This window comes from Schistocerca serialis, chromosome 4 (genome assembly GCF_023864345.2).
Source record: "Schistocerca serialis cubense isolate TAMUIC-IGC-003099 chromosome 4, iqSchSeri2.2, whole genome shotgun sequence".
Classification (NCBI taxonomy): Eukaryota; Metazoa; Arthropoda; class Insecta; order Orthoptera; family Acrididae; genus Schistocerca; species Schistocerca serialis.
This window is the reverse complement of record NC_064641.1, coordinates 979371536-979387336: the sequence shown is the minus strand read 5'-3', so window position 1 is coordinate 979387336 and position 15801 is coordinate 979371536. Positions and strand designations below refer to the sequence as shown.

Here is a 15801-nt window from a genome sequence, read left to right as displayed (position 1 = left end):
AATCTATAACTAGTGTCACAGGAATGGTTCAAACATAGACAGTAAGAAGAGTCAGTCTTCTTGTACTTAAGTTGGCATTGTGCCTTTTGTATTTAATTCCGATGCAATTTCTGTGTTTCATCGTCAATAAGAAGGTCAGAGGGATACAGTAAACCTGAAGTGAAGCATCGGAATCTATAACTAGTGTCACTGGAATGGTTCAAATTATAGACAGTATGAAGAGTCAGTCTTCTTGTACTTAAGTCGGCATTGTGCCTTTTCTATTTAATTCGGATGCAATTTCTGTGTTTCATCGTCAATAAGACGGTCAGAGGGATACAGTAAACCTGAAGTGAAGCAGCGGAATTTATAACTAGTGCCACAGGAATGGTTCAAAACATAGACAGTTGGAGGAGTCAGTCTTCTTGTACTTAAGTCGGCATTCTGCCTTTTGTATTTATTTCCGATGCAATTTCTGTGATTCATCGTAAATAACAAGGTCCACGGGATACAGTAAACCTGAAGTGAAGGATCGGACTCTATAACTAGTGTCACAGAAATGGTTCAAAACATAGACAGTAGGAAGAGTCAGTCTTCTTGTACATAAGACGGCATTGTGCCTCTTGTATTGAATTCCGAACCAATTTCTGTGTTTCATCGTCAATAAGAAGGTGCAAGGGATACAGTAAACCTGAAGTGAAGCATCGGAATCTATAACTAGTGTCACAGGAATGGTTCAAAGCATAGACAGTAAGAAGAGTCAGTCTTCTTTTACTTAAGTCGGCATTGTGCCTTTTCTATTTAATTCCGATGCAATTTCTGTGTTTCATCGTCAATAAGAAGGTCAGAGGGATACAGTAAACCTGAAGTGAAGCATCGGAATCTATAACTAGTGTCACAGGAATGGTTCAAAACATAGTCAGTAATAAGAGTCAGTCTTCTTGTACTTAAGTTGGCATTGTGCCTTTCGTATTTAATTCCGACGCAATTTCTGTGTTTCACCGTCAATAAGAATGTCCAAGGGAAACAGTAAACCTGAAGTGAAGCATCGGACTCTATAACTAGTGTCACAGAAATGGGTCAAAACATAGACAGTAGGAAGAGTCACTCTTCTTGTACATAAGTCGGCATTGTGCCTTTTGTATTTAGTTCCGATGCAATTTCTGTGTTTCATCGTCACTAAGAAGGTCAGAGGGATACAGTAAACCTGAAGAGAAGCATCGGAATCTATAACTAGCGTCACAGGAATGGTTCAAGACATAGACAGTTGGAAGAGTCAGTCTTCTTGTACTTAAGTCGGCCTTGTGCCTTTTGTATTTAATTCCGATGCAATTGCTGTGTTTCATCGACAATACGAAGGTCCAAGGGATACAGTAAACCTGAAGTGAAGCATCGGAATCTATAACAAGTGTCTTAGGAATGGTTCAAAACATAGACAGTAGGAAGAGTCAGTCTTCTAGTATTTAAGTCGTCATTGTGCCTTTTCTATTTAATTCGGTTGCAATTTCTCTGTTTCATCGTCACTAAGACGGTCAGAGGGATACAGTAAACCTGAAGAGAAGCATCGGAATCTATAACTAGCGGCACATGAATGGTTCAAAACATAGACAGATGGAAGAGTCAGTCTTCTTGTACTTAAGTCGGCATTGTGTCTTTTGTATTTATTTCCGATGCAATTTCTGCGTTTCATCGTCAATAAGAAGGTTTACGGGATACAGTAAACCTGAAGTGAAGCATCGGAATCTATAACTAGTGTCACTGGAATGGTTCAAAACATAGTCAGTAAGAAGAGTCAGTCTTCTTGTGCTTAAGTCGGCATTGTGCCTTTTGTATTTAATTCCGATGCAATTTCTGTGTTTCATCGTCAATAAGAAGCTCCAAGGGATAGAGTAAACATGAAGTGAAGCATCGGAATCTATAACTAGTGTCACTGGAATGGTTCAAACTATAGACATTAAGAAGAGTCAGTCTTCTTGTACTTAAGTCGTCATTGTGCCTATTGTGTTTAGTTCCGATGTAATTTCTGTGTTTCATCGTCAATAATCCAGTCTAAGGTACACCGTAAACCTGCAGTGAAGCATCGGAATCTATAAATAGAGTCACAGGGATGGTTCAAAGCATAGACAGTTAGAAGAGTCAGTCTTCATGTACTTAAGTCGGCATTGTGCCTTTTGTTTTTAATTCCGATGCAATTTCTGTGAATCATCGTCAATAAGAAGGTCGAAGGGATACAGTAAACCTGGAGTGAAGCATAGGAGTCTATAACTAGTGTCACAGAAATGGTTAAAAGCAGAGATAGTAAGAAGAGTTAGTCTTCTTGTACTTAATTCGGCATTGTGCCTTTTGTATTTAATTCCGATGCAATTTCTGTGTTTCATCGTCACTAAGAAGGTCAGAGGGATACAGTAAACCTGAAGTGAAGCGACGGAATCTATAACTAGTGTCATCGGAATGGTTCATAACATAGTCAGTAAGAAGAGTCAGTCTTCTTGTACTTAAGTCGGCATTGTGCATTTTGTATTTAATTCCGATGCAATTTCTGTGTTTCATCGTCAATAACAAGGTCCAATGGATACAGTCAACCTCGAGTGAAACATCGGAATCTATAACTAGGGTCACAGGAACGGTTCAAATCATAGACGGTAAGAAGAGTCAGTCTTCTTGTACTTAAGTCGGCATTGTGCCTTTTGTATTTAATTCCGATGCAATTCTGCGTTTCATCGTCAATAAGAAGGATTAAGGGATACAGTAAACCTGAAGTGGAGCATCGGAATCTATAACTAGCGTCACAGGAATGGTACAAAACATAGACAGTTGGAAGAGTCAGTCTTCTTGTACTTAAGTCGGCATTGTGTCTATTGTATTTAATTCCGATGCAATTTCTGCGTTTCATCGTCAATAAGAAGGATTAAGGGATACAGTAAACCTGAAGTCAAGCATCGGAATCTGTAACTAGTGTCACTGGAATTGTTCAAAACATAGTCAGTAAGAAAAGTCAGTCTTCTTGTACTTAAGTTGGCATTGTGCCTTTCGTATTTAATTCCAATGCAATTTCTGTGTTTCACCGTCAATAAGAAGGTCCAAGGGATACAGTAAACCTGAAGTGAAGCATCGGACCCTATAACTAGTGTCACAGAAATGGGTCAAAACATAGACAGTAGGAAGAGTCAGTCTTCTTGTACATAAGTCGGCATTGTGCATTTTGTATTTAATTCCGATGCAATTTCTGTGTTTCATCGTCAATAAGAAGGTCCAAAGGATAAAGTAAACATGAAGTGAAGCATCGGAATCTATAACTAGTGGCACTGGAATGGTTCAAACTATAGACAGTAAGAAGAGTCAGTCTTCTTGTACTTAAGTCGGCATTGTGCCTATTGTATTTAATTCCGATGTAATTTCTGTATTTCATCGTCAATAAGAAGGTCTAAGGGACCAAGTAAACCTGCAGTGAAGCATCAGAATCTATAACTAGTGTCACAGGGATGGTTCAAAGCATAGACAGTAAGAAAAGTCAGTATTCATGTACTTAAGTCGGCATTGTGCCTTTTGTATTTAATTCCGACGCAATTTCTGTGTTTCATCGTCGATAAGAAGGTCGAAGGGATACAGTAAATCTGGAGCGAAGCATCGAAGTCTATAACTAGTGTCACAGGAATGGTTAATAGCATAGACAGTAATAAGAGTCAGTCTTCTTGTACTTAATTCGGCATTGTGCCTTTTGTATTTAATTCCGATGCAATTTCTGTGTTTCATCGCCAATAAGAAGGTCAGAGGGATACAGTAAACCTGAAGTGAAGCAACGGAATCTATAACAAGTGTCTTAGGAATGGTTCAAAACATAGACAGTAGGATGAGTCAGTCTTCTAGTACTTAAGTCGGCATTGTGCCTTTTCTATTTAATTCGGATGCAATTTCTGTGTTTCATCGTCAATAAGGCGGTCAGGGGGATACAGTAAGCCTGAAGTGAAGCATCGGAATCTATAACTAGTGTCTCAGGAATGGTTCAAAACATTGGAAGAGTCAGTCTTCTTGTACTTATGTTGGTAATGTGCCTTTCGTATTTAATTCCGATGCAATTTCTGTGTTTCGCCGTCAAAAAGAAGGTCCAAGGGATACAGTAAACATGAAGTGAAGCATCGGAATCTATAACTAGTGTCACTGGAATGGTTCAAATTATAGACAGTAAGAAGAGTCAGTCTTCTTGTACTTAAGTCGGCATTGTGCCTTTTGTATTTATCTCCGATGCAATTTCGGTGATTCATCGTAAATAACAAGGTCCAAGGGATACACTGAACCTGAAGTGAAGCATCGGAATGTATAACTAGTGTCACAGGAATGGTGCAATTCATAGACAATAAGATGAGTCAGTATTCTTGTACTTAAGTCGGCATTGTGCTTTTTGTATTTAATTCCGATGCAATTTCTTTGTTTCATCGTCACTAAGAAGGTCAGAGGGATACAGTAATCCTGAAGTGAAGCATCGGAATCTATAACTAGAGTCACAGGAATGGTTCAAAGCATAGTCAGTAAGAAGAGTCAGTCTTCTTGTAGTTAAGTCGGCATTGTGCCTTTTGTATTTAATTCCGATGCACTTTCTGTGTTTCATCGTCAATAAGAAGGTCCAAGGCATACAGTAAACCTGAAGTGAAGCATCGGAATCTATAACTAGTGTCACTGGAATGGTTCAAATTATAGACAGTAAGAAGAGTCAGTCTTCTTGTACTTAAGTCGGCATTGTGCCTTTTGTATTTAATTCCGATGCTATTTCTGTGATTCATCGTAAATAACAAGGTCCAAGGGATACAGTAAACCTGAAGTGAAGCATCGGACTCTATAACTAGTGTCACAGAAATGGTTCAAAACATAGACAGTAGGAAGAGTCAGTCTTCTTGTACATACGTCGGCATTGTGCCTTTTGTATTTAATTCCGATGCAATTTCTGTGTTTCATCGTCAATAAGAAGGTCCAAGAGAAACAGTAAACCTGAAGTGAAGCATCGGAATCTGTAACTAGTGTCGCAGGAATGGTGCAAATCATAGACAGTAAGATGAGTCAGTATTCTTGTACTTAAGTCGGCATTGTGCTTTTTGTATTTAATTTCGATGCAATTTCTGTGTTTTATCGTCACTAACAAGGTCAGTGGTATACAGTAATCCTGAAGTTAGGCATCGGAATCTATAACTAGTGTCACTGGAATGGTTCCAAGCATAGTCAGTAAGAAGTGTCAGTGTTCTTGTAGTTAAGTCGGCATTGTGCCTTTTGTATTGAATTCCGAACCAATTTCTGTGTTTCATCGTCAATAAGAAGGTGCAGGGGATACAGTCAACCTGGAGTGAAACATCGGAATCTATAACCAGTGTCACAGGAATGGTTCAAAGCATAGTCAGTAAGAAGAGTCAGTCTTCTTGTACTTAAGTTGGCATACTGCATTTTCTATTTAATTCCGATGCAATTTCTATGTTTCATCGTCAATAAGAAGGTCAGAAGGATACAGTAAACCTGAAGTGAAGCATCGGAATCTATAACTAGTGTCACAGGAACGGTTCAATACATAGTCAGTAAGAAGAGTCAGTCTTGTTGAACTTAAGTTGGCATTGTGCCTTTCGTATTTAATTCCGATGCAATTTCTGTGTTTCACCGTCAATAAGAAGGCCCAAGGGATACAGTAAACCTGAATTGAAGCAACGGACTCTATAACTAGTGTCACAGAAATGGTTCAAAGCATAGACAGTAGGAAGAGTTAGTCTTCTTGTACATAAGTCGGCATTGTGCCTTTTGTATTTAATTCCGATGCAATTTCTGTGTTTCATCGGAAATAAGGTCAGAGAGATACAGTAAACTTAAATTGAAGCATCGGAATCTATAACTAGTGTCACAGGAATGGTTCAAAATATAGACAGTAGGAAGAGTCAGTCTTCTTGTACTTAGGTCGGCATTGTGCCTTTTGTATTTAATTCCGATGCGATTTCTGTGTTTCATAGTCAATAAGAAGGTCCAAGGTGTACAGTAAACCTGAAGTGAAGCATCGGAATCTATAACTAGTGTCACAGGAATGGTTCAAAGCATAGTCAGTGAGAAGCGTCAGTCTTCTTGTACTTAAGTCGACATTGTGCCTTTTCTATTTATATCCGATGCAATTTCTGTGTTTCATCGTCAATAAGATGGTCCAAGGGATACAGTAAACCCGAAGTGAAGCATCGGAATTTGTAACTAGTGTCACAGGAATGGTCCAAAGCATAGTCATTAATAAGAGTCAGTTTTCTTGTACTTAAGTCGGCATTGTGCCTTTTGTATTTAATTCCGATGCAATTTCAGTGTTTCTTCGTCAATAAGAAGGACCAAGGGATACAGTAAACCAGGAGTGAAGCATCGGAAACTATAACTAGTGTCACAGGGATGGTTCAAAACATAGACAGTAAGAAGACTCAGACTTCTTGTACTTAAGTCGGCATTGTGCCTTTTGTATTTAATACGGATGCAATTTCTGTGTTTCATCGTCAATAAGAAGGTCAGAGGGATACAGTAATCCTGAAGTTAAGCATCGGAATCTATGACTAGTGTCACAGGAATGGTTCAAAGCATAGACAGTAAGAAGAGTCAGTCTTCTTGTACTTAAGTCGGCATTGTGCCTTTTCTATTTCATTCCGATGCAATTTCTGTGTTTCATTGTCAATAAGAAGGTCAGAGGGATACAGTAAACCTGAAGTGAAGCATCGGAATCTATAAATAGTGTCACAGGAATGGTTCAAAACATAGTCAGTAAGAAGAGTCAGTCTTCTTGTACTTAAGTTGGCATTGTGCCTTTCGTATTTAATTCCGATGCAATTTCTGTGTTTCACCGTCAATAAGAAGGTCCAAGGGATACAGTAAACCTGAAGTGAAGCATCGGACTCTATAACTAGTGTCACAGAATTGGGTCAAAACATAGACAGTAGGAAGAGTCACTCTTCTTGTACATAAGTCGGCATTGTGCCTTTTGTATTTAATTCCGATGCAATTTCTGTGTTTCATCGTCACTAAGAAGGTCAGAGGGATACAGTAATCCGGAAGTTAAGCATCGGAATCTATAACTAGAATCACAGGAATGGTTCAAAGCACAGTCAGTAAGAGGAGTCAGTCTTCTTGTAGTTAAGTCGGCCTTGTGCCTTTTGTATTGAATTCCGATGCAATTTCTGTGTTTCATCGACAATAAGTAGGTCCAAGGGATACAGTAAACCTGAAGTGAAGCATCGGAATGTATAACAAGTGTCTTAGGAATGGTTCAAAGCATAGACAGTAGGAAGAGTCAGTCTTCTAGTACTTAAGTCGTCATTGTGCCTTTTCTATTTAATTCGGATGCAATTTCTCTGTTTCATCGTCACTCAGACGGTCAGAGGGATACAGTAAACCTGAAGTGAAGCATCGGAATCTATAACTAGCGTCACAGGAATGGTTCAAAACATAGACAGTTGGAAGAGTCAGTCTTCTTGTACTTAAGACGGCATTGTGTCTTTTGTGTTTAATTCCGATGCAATTTCTGCGTTTCATCGTCATTAAGAAGGTTTACGGGATATAGTAAACCTGAAGTGAAGCATCGGAATCTATAACTAGTGTCACAGGAATGGTTAAAAGCATAGACAGTAAGAAGAGTCAGTCTTCTTGTACTTAATTCGGCATTGTGCCTTTTGTATTTAATTCCGATGCAATTTCTGTGTTACATCGTCAATAAGAAGGTCAGAGAGATACAGTATACCTGAAGTGAAGCAACGGAATCTATAACTAGTGTCACAGGAATGGTTCAAAGCATAGTCAGTAAGAAGAGTCAGCCTTCTTGTACTTAAGTCGGCATTGTGCATTTTGTATTTAATTCCGATGCAATTTCTGTTTTTCATCGTCAATAAGAAGGTCCAAGGGATACAGTCAACCTGGAGTGAAACATCGGAATCTATAACTAGGGTCACAGGGACGGTTCAAAACATAGATGGTAAGAAGAGTCAGTCTTCTTGTACTTAAGTCGGCATTGTGCCTTTTGTATTAATTCGGATGCAATTTCTGTGTTTCATCGTCACTAAGACGGTCAGAGGGATACAGTAAACCTAAAGTGAAGCATCGGAATCTATAACTAGCGTCACAGGAATGGTTCAAAACATAGACAGTTGGAAGTGTCAGTCTTCTTGTACTTAAGTCGGCATTGTGTCTTTTGTATTTAATTCCGATGCAATTTCTGCGTTTCATCGTCAATAAGAAGTTTTAAGGGATACAGTAAACCTGAAGTGAAGCATCGGAATCTATAACTAGTGTCACTGGAATGGTTCAAAACATAGTCAGTAAGAAGAGTCAGTCTTCTTGTACTTAAGTTGCATTGCGCCTTTCGTATTTAATTCCAATGCAATTTCTGTGTTTCACCGTCAATAAGAAGATCCAAGGGATACAGTAAACATGAAGTGAAGCATCGGACTCTATAACTAGTGTCACAGAAATGGGTCAAAACATAGACAGTAGGAAGAGTCAGTCTTCTTGTACATAAGTCGGCACTGTGCATTTTGTATTTAATTCCGGTGCAATTTCTGTGTTTCATCGTCAATAAGAAGGTCCTAGGGATACAGTAATGATGAAGTGAAGCATCGGAATCTAAAACTAGTGGCACTGGAATGGTTCAAACTATAGACAGTAAGAAGAGTCAGTCTTCTTGTACTTAAGTCGGCATTGTGCCTATTGTATTTAATTCCGATGTAATTTCTGTGTTTCATCGTCAATAAGAAGGTCTAAGGGACACAGTAAACCTGCAGTGAAGCATCGGAATCTATAACTAGTGTCACAGACATGGTTCAAAACATAGACAGAAGGAAGAGTCAGTCTTCTTGTACATAAGTCGGCATTGTGCCTTTTGTATTTAATTCCGATGCAATTTCTGTGTTTCATCGTCAATACGAAGGTCCAAGAGAAACAGTAAACCTGAAGTGAAGCATCGGAATCTATAACTAGTGTCACAGGATTGGTTCAAAGCATAGACAGTAAGAAGAGTCAGTCTTCTTGTACTTAAGTTGGCATACTGCCTTTTCTATTTAATTCCGATGCAATTTCTGTGTTTCATCGTCAATAAGAAGGTCAGAAGGATACAGTAAACCTGAAGTGAGGCATCGGAATCAATAACTAGTGTCAAAGGAACGGTTCAATACATAGTCAGTAAGAAGAGTCAGTGTTGTTGAACTTAACACTCTCTGTACCAGGCCTATTTTATGCACCCGTCCCTAGAAACCGGGCAATTTTACCAATATTAAAAAAATTACTGCATCAAATCTACTGTTTGGATTGTGGCAAATTTGGTACCATCTTGAAGCTGCACATTTCTACTTTAATTCTGAGTGAAAGAAACTACTTTACAATGCACAGCTTTAAGGTACAGTTATAGAAATCACTTAGATGTTTTAAGAATTTAGAAAAAGTCATACGAATAAGGGAATACAATTGTGATTTATTTTTAACCAAAATTGTGGCACTACATTACATGTTTCTGATAGTATACAGTATTACATATAAATTTCACACAGAATCATATTGTTTTTTAGTGTGGAAAATTTTAAAGCAAGGTTCCAGGCAGAGTGCAACGCCACACTGTTCACATTCGTATCGTGTCTCTTTGCGAGAAGCCTTGCCACTCTGTTTCTTGCTCCTGGAACTGCACACGTGACACACACGAGCAGCATACTTCTTAGTAGTTGCAGGTATGTGCTGCAAAAAATGTCTCTTTGTTAGCCGACCTACAGTTCCTTCATTTCTTGGAATGAATTCAAGTGTGTCGTCTTCAACAAGCTGAACTGCAAGCACTGTTATAAAGTCTGTTATTGTAATTTTCTTCCTGTGCACTGCATTGTACAGCCAAAATGCATTTGATACTCCCATAAGCAGCAAATGGAAATATAATTTTCGCCACCATTTCACAGTTCTGTGCTGGAACGGATTGTACTGCAGGCGTTGGTCTCCAATATCCACTCCAATTTTATTGAGGTTGTAATCAAGTACCTGAAGTGGTTTCAATACTACAGACCCATTTCTCTTAGTATGCGTACCAAATGTTGCTTGATGCCTTGTAGACAATGTATACACATCTCTCTTATCTTTCCACTTCATTGCCAATACATTATCTTTACGCCGAAAAGACATTTCGCCCTTTTTCAGCTTAGCAGATACTAAATCTTTAGGCAATCCTTTCCTGGATTTGTTCACAGTACCAACAGCTCCAGTGCCTTTCTCTGCCAGTTGCTGAAATAGCTCTGGACTGGAATAAAATCGATCTAAATACACAGTGTGGCCTTTGTTCAGCAAGCTGCTGTCAGACAACAATCGCAAAATAACCGCAGACGAAGAATTGTCAACAATATGCTTACCAGCATAAACTTCAAAATTTACAACATAGCCACTACTGGCTTCAGCAACAGCATATACTTTCAGTCCATACTTATGAGGCTTATTTTGCATGTAAACACGGAAACTCACACGACCTCGAAATGGGCAAATTCCTTCATCAATTGTCACTTTTTCTGAGGGACGATATGCCTGGATACATCGCTCCTTCAAATTATTATAATATGGCAAAACTTTGTAAAGTGGATGAAATCCATCTTCGCCTGGTTTTTTCTGATTTGAATTGTCAACAAGATGCAAGCATGACAGTATCTGAGTGAAACGCAAACGGCTCATGACATGGGGACAAAAGTTACAACTAAGAACAGGATTAGTGCTCCAATGGTCCGCAATTTTTGGCTTTTTCGAAACACACATGTGGAAAATAATACCCAAGAAACGCCTCATCTCACTTATAGTCACTGGCTTCCACGAACTCAAAACTGAATGGGGCTTCAGATTATTTCCTCTTCTTTTCTTCTGTATTGTCTGTGATGCATACAAATTTGTCTGTCTCTTGAGTTCATTTACGTCACTGTCAGTAAGGAACACTTTACTGCAATCCAGTACAGAACTCGACTCATCAATATCCACTAGTATCTGCCTGGGTGTCGTGTTGACAGGCAGAGGTCGGTAGGTGTCAACTGCAGTCCACTCACTGTCTTTCGGATACGGCACAGCTGCTGGATTTGAAGCAACACCTTCAACATCATTCTCGTCTTCATCTGAAGACAAACTGTCATCAATCTCGTCTTCTAAAAAGAATATCACATTATGTGTAACTACATACATCGTTTACACATGTTCAACAGATATGTGCGTACTGCACAATTACGTGGAAAATTCGGAAATACGTACCTTCAAACACACCATTGCATTCAGAATCGTCTGAATCACTCTCTACATTATCCAGAGTGTCGCTATGATTGATCAAATCCGCAATTTCTGCGTCTGATAAACCGCGCCGAAACATGATGACAAACAACTGAATGATATACAGACTGAGAACGCAAAGATAAGTTTTAACATGAATTACAGCGCTGCCGTGACATCTATGGACGCATTTTGTTAATAAACATCTGAAAAACGTATAGCGCTGGCCAAACCCGTAGAAATAACGTTGCAGTGTTTTGAATGAAATTAAATGTAGCGGCCCGTAAATTTTACGGGCTTGGTGATTTTCGCGCGATCCCAGGCCCGTAAATTTTACGGGCTTGGCGCTTAGAGTGTTAAGTTGGCATTGTGCCTTTCGTATTTAATTCCGATGCAATTTCTGTGTTTCACCGTCAATAAGAAGGTCCAAGGGATACAGTAAACCTGAAGTGAAGCAACGGCCTCTATAACTAGTGTCACAGAAATGGTTCAAAACATAGACAGTAGGAAGAGTTAGTCATCTTGTACATAAGTCGGCATTGTGCCTTTTGTATTTAATTCCGATGCAATTTCTGTGTTTCATCGGCAATAAGGTCAGAGGGATACAGTAAACCTAAATTGAAGCATCGGAATCTATAACTAGTGTCACAGGAATGGTTCAAAATATAGACAGTAGGAAGAGTCAGTCTTCTTGTACTTAAGTCGGCATTGTGCCTTTTGTATTTAATTCCGATGCGATTTCTGTGTTTCATAGTCAATAAGAAGGTCCAAGGTGTACAGTAAACCTGAAGTGAAGCATCGGAATCTATAACTAGTGTCACAGGAATGGTTCAAAGCATAGTCAGTGAGAAACGTCAGTCTTCTTGTACTTAAGTCGACATTGTGCCTTTTCTATTTATATCCGATGCAATTTCTGTGTTTCATCGTCAATAAGATGGTCCAAGGGATACAGTAAACCCGAAGTGAAGCATCGGAATTTATAACTAGTGTCACAGGAATGGTCCAAAACATAGTCATTAATAAGAGTCAGTCTTCTTGTACTTAAGTCGGCATTGTGCCTTTTGTATTTCATTCCGATGCAATTTCAGTGTTTCTTCGTCAATAAGAAGGACCAAGGGATACAGTAAACCAGGAGTGAACCATCGGAAACTATAACTAGTGTCACAGGGATGGTTCAAAAGATAGACAGTAAGAAGAGTCAGACTGCTTGTACTTAAGTCGGCATTGTGCCTTTTGTATTTAATTCCGATGCAATTTCTTTGTTTCATCGTCAATAAGAAGGTCGAAGGGATACAGTAAACTTGGACTGAAGCATCGGAGTCTATAACTAGTGTCACAGGAATGGTTAAAATCATAGACAGTAAGAAGAGTCAGTCTTCTTGTACTTAATTCGGCATTGTGCCTTTTGTATTTAATTCCGATGCAATTTCTGTGTTTCATCTTCAATAAGAAGGTAAGAGGGATACAGTAAACCTGAAGTGAAGCAACGGAATCTATAACTAGTGTCACAGGAATGGTTCAAAACATAGTCAGTAAGAAGAGTCAGTCTTCTTGTACTTAGGTCGGCATTGTGCATTTTGTATTTAATTCCGATGCAATTTCTGTGTTTCATCGTCAATAAGAAGGTCCAAGGGATACAGTCAACCTGGAGTGAAACATCGGATTCTATAACTAGGGTCACAGGGACGGGTCAAAACATAGACGGTAAGAAGAGTCAGTCTTCTTGTACTTAAGTCGGCATTGTTTCTTTTGTATTTAATTCCGATGCAATTTCTGCGTTTCATCGTCAATAAGAAGGTTTAAGGGATACAGTAAACCTGAAGTGAAGCATCGGAATGTATAACTAGTGTCACTGGAATGGTTCAAAACATAGTCAGTAAGAAGAGTCAGTCTTCTTGTACTTAAGTTGGCATTGTGCCTTTCGTATTTCATTCCGATGCAATTTCTGTGTTTCACCGTCAATAAGAAGGCCCAAGGGGTACAGTAAACCTGAAGTGAAGCAACGGACTCTATAACTAGTGTCACAGAAATGGTTTAAAACATAGACAGTAGGAAGAGTTAGTCTTCTTGTACATAAGTTGGCATTGTGCATTTTGTATTTAATTCCGATGCAATTTCTGTGTTTCATCGTCATTAAGAAGGTCCAAGGGAAACAGTAAACCTGAAGTGAAACATCGGAATCTGTAACTAGTGTCACAGGACTGGTTCAAAACATAGATAGTAAGAAGGGTCAGTCTTCTTGTCCTTAAGTCGGCATTGTGCCTTTTGTATTTAATTCCGATGCAATTTCTGTGTTTCATCGGCAATAAGGTCAGAGGGATACAGTAAACCTAAATTGAAGCATCGGAATCTATAACTAGTGTCACAGGAATGGTTCAAAGCATAGTCAGTGAGAAGCGTCAGTCTTCTTGTACTTAAGTCGACATTGTGCCTTTTCTATTTATATCCGATGCAATTTCTGTGTTTCATCGTCAATAAGAAGGACCAAGGGATACAGTAAACCAGGAGTGAAGCATCGGAAACTATAACTAGTGTCACAGGGATGGTTCAAAACATAGACAGTAAGAAGAGTCAGACTTCTTGTACTTAAGTCGGCATTGTGCCTTTTGTATTTAATTCCGATGCAATTTCTGTGTTTCATCGTCAATAAGAAGGTCGAAGGGATACAGTAAACCTGGACTGAAGCATCGGAGTCTATAACTAGTGTCACAGGAATGGTTAAAATCATAGACAGTAAGAAGAGTCAGTCTTCTTGTACTTAATTCGGCATTGTGCCTTTTGTACTTAATTCCGATGCAATTTCTGTGTTTCATCGTCAATAAGAAGGTCAGAGGGATACAGTAAATCTGAAGTGAAGCAACGGAATCTATAACTAGTGTCACAGGAATGGTTCAAAACATAGTCAGTAAGAAGAGTCAGTCTTGTTGTACTTAAGTCTATAAAGGCACATTTGCATGCCGAGCGTGAGTTTCCTCGGAAACGCGAGATATTAATTAAATAAATAATCAGTGACAAATAAATAAAGCCTATGGCACACAACTGCAGCGCTGTGTCGCTGATAAAACAAAAGTACATTTTCGTTAGTCGTATGTTTGATTAAAAAAAAAAGAAAGAGCTCTCGTTGAAGTGGTGCGAGAAGCACGTATTTTAGTTTATTGTCTGGCACACCGCCATATTTCATGATATAGAAAATTGCAACCATACTAGGCACTCGATTCTGTAAAGAATTTATATTTATAAAAGTAAGTAGGATTATGAACTGTAGGCTTATTCATTGAATATATCTGATTTAACTAACTGTGTAATTTTTTGTTTAGTAGACAATCACCTCTGTACGACGTTTTGGCATGGCTGGCAAATTATTGTAATATTGAGATTTAGATTATGAGTCCGCACCTACCGCAGCAGTCTTTGGAAACGATTTAATTACGAAGTCCGATTATTTCAGTTTTATTTCACGGTCAACTACGAGTAACATTGCCTTTACGAAAAAGCCATTGTCAAGCGTCTGATACCGAATAATCAAAACCTGACGACTCATAGGAGAGCCAATCAGACAGATAAAAATAATTAATATTTTATTTTATTTTATTTTATTTTATTTATTTTATATTGGCGACTGCGTGTCGGACTTGTTATTTTGTCATTTGTTACATTGTTCTCTTTGTTTCATGTGAAAAATCAACCTTCTGGTCCTGGACTTGACTATATGAGAAATGAAAAAAAAAATCAGAAGATATTTGCCAAATATAAAATTTTGCGGGAAGACGCAAAGAAGCTTCCAGCAAAATAAGGTAAGACGCAGCATCTTTGCATTAGCAGGCTTGACCAGACGTATAATTCAGTGTATTAGCTTTTCAGTAAAATTCTGTAGTGTTTCTTTTCCGCATAACAGTTTCAGTGATAAATTCCATTCTCAGTATTTTTCCTTAAACAATAACGTATGCAACAATACCAATACACGAGTGTACAATATGGCCGACTTCTGTACGATATCATGTAACATGGCCAGCAGCCATTACCAATAATCTCAAATTCAGTTTATATTTTTAAATTAACAGACAGCCATTGTTGCTACGACCGATTCATGCTCAACTGCACTTTATTTTAAAACCAGTGTCAAACATTAATTTCTTGAAATATATAGCACGTGTGGCATGGTAATAACTAGAAAACAATACGCAAAAATGGAACAGCAAAGACGTACTATTCAGACGCAATCCGACTCGGACGAGAGACAAATGTTAGAAAATGACTTTACGACAGCAACCGGTAGTGACGATACATCAAATATTGACGCAAGTGTCAACGGAAATTTTGACAATAGGCCGTCCACCACAAAAATTTCAAAGTCTCAGTCAGAGCCCATGTTAATACATGACGTCACGTCTAATGACGCGGCGGGGGCAGAGACCTTGCAAACAGTAAACATTGCCAACATGTTACAAATGCTAATGAAACAAAACGCAGAAAATATGGCAACCTTAAGGATGCAGAACGCGGAAAACATGGCAACCTTAAAGACACAAAATGAACAGTTAAAGACACAAAATGACGAAATTAAAT

General features: G+C 38.7%; 1 protein-coding gene across 1 annotated transcript; it reads right to left on the bottom strand.

Moving 5' to 3' along the window:
* Positions 1-9501: 9501 nt before the first annotated feature.
* On the bottom strand, positions 9502-11335 carry LOC126474862 (piggyBac transposable element-derived protein 4-like). The gene is made up of 2 exons (XM_050102342.1): positions 11221-11335; positions 9502-11117 (listed from the first exon to the last, which is right to left on the bottom strand). The coding sequence occupies exons 1-2, from the start codon at positions 11333-11335 to the stop codon at positions 9502-9504; spliced, it is 1731 nt and encodes a 576-aa protein (XP_049958299.1).
* Positions 11336-15801: the final 4466 nt, after the last annotated feature.

Bases quoted from the DNA above. Each gene is read 5' to 3' on its own strand.
- LOC126474862 (XM_050102342.1), bottom strand. From the start codon at position 11,335: ATGTTTCGGCGCGGTTTATCAGACGCAGAAATTGCGGATTTGATCAAT. The intron at 11,118-11,220 runs GTACGTATTTCC...TATTCTTTTTAG, and splicing joins ATGCAATGGTGTGTTTGAAG to AAGACGAGATTGATGACAGT.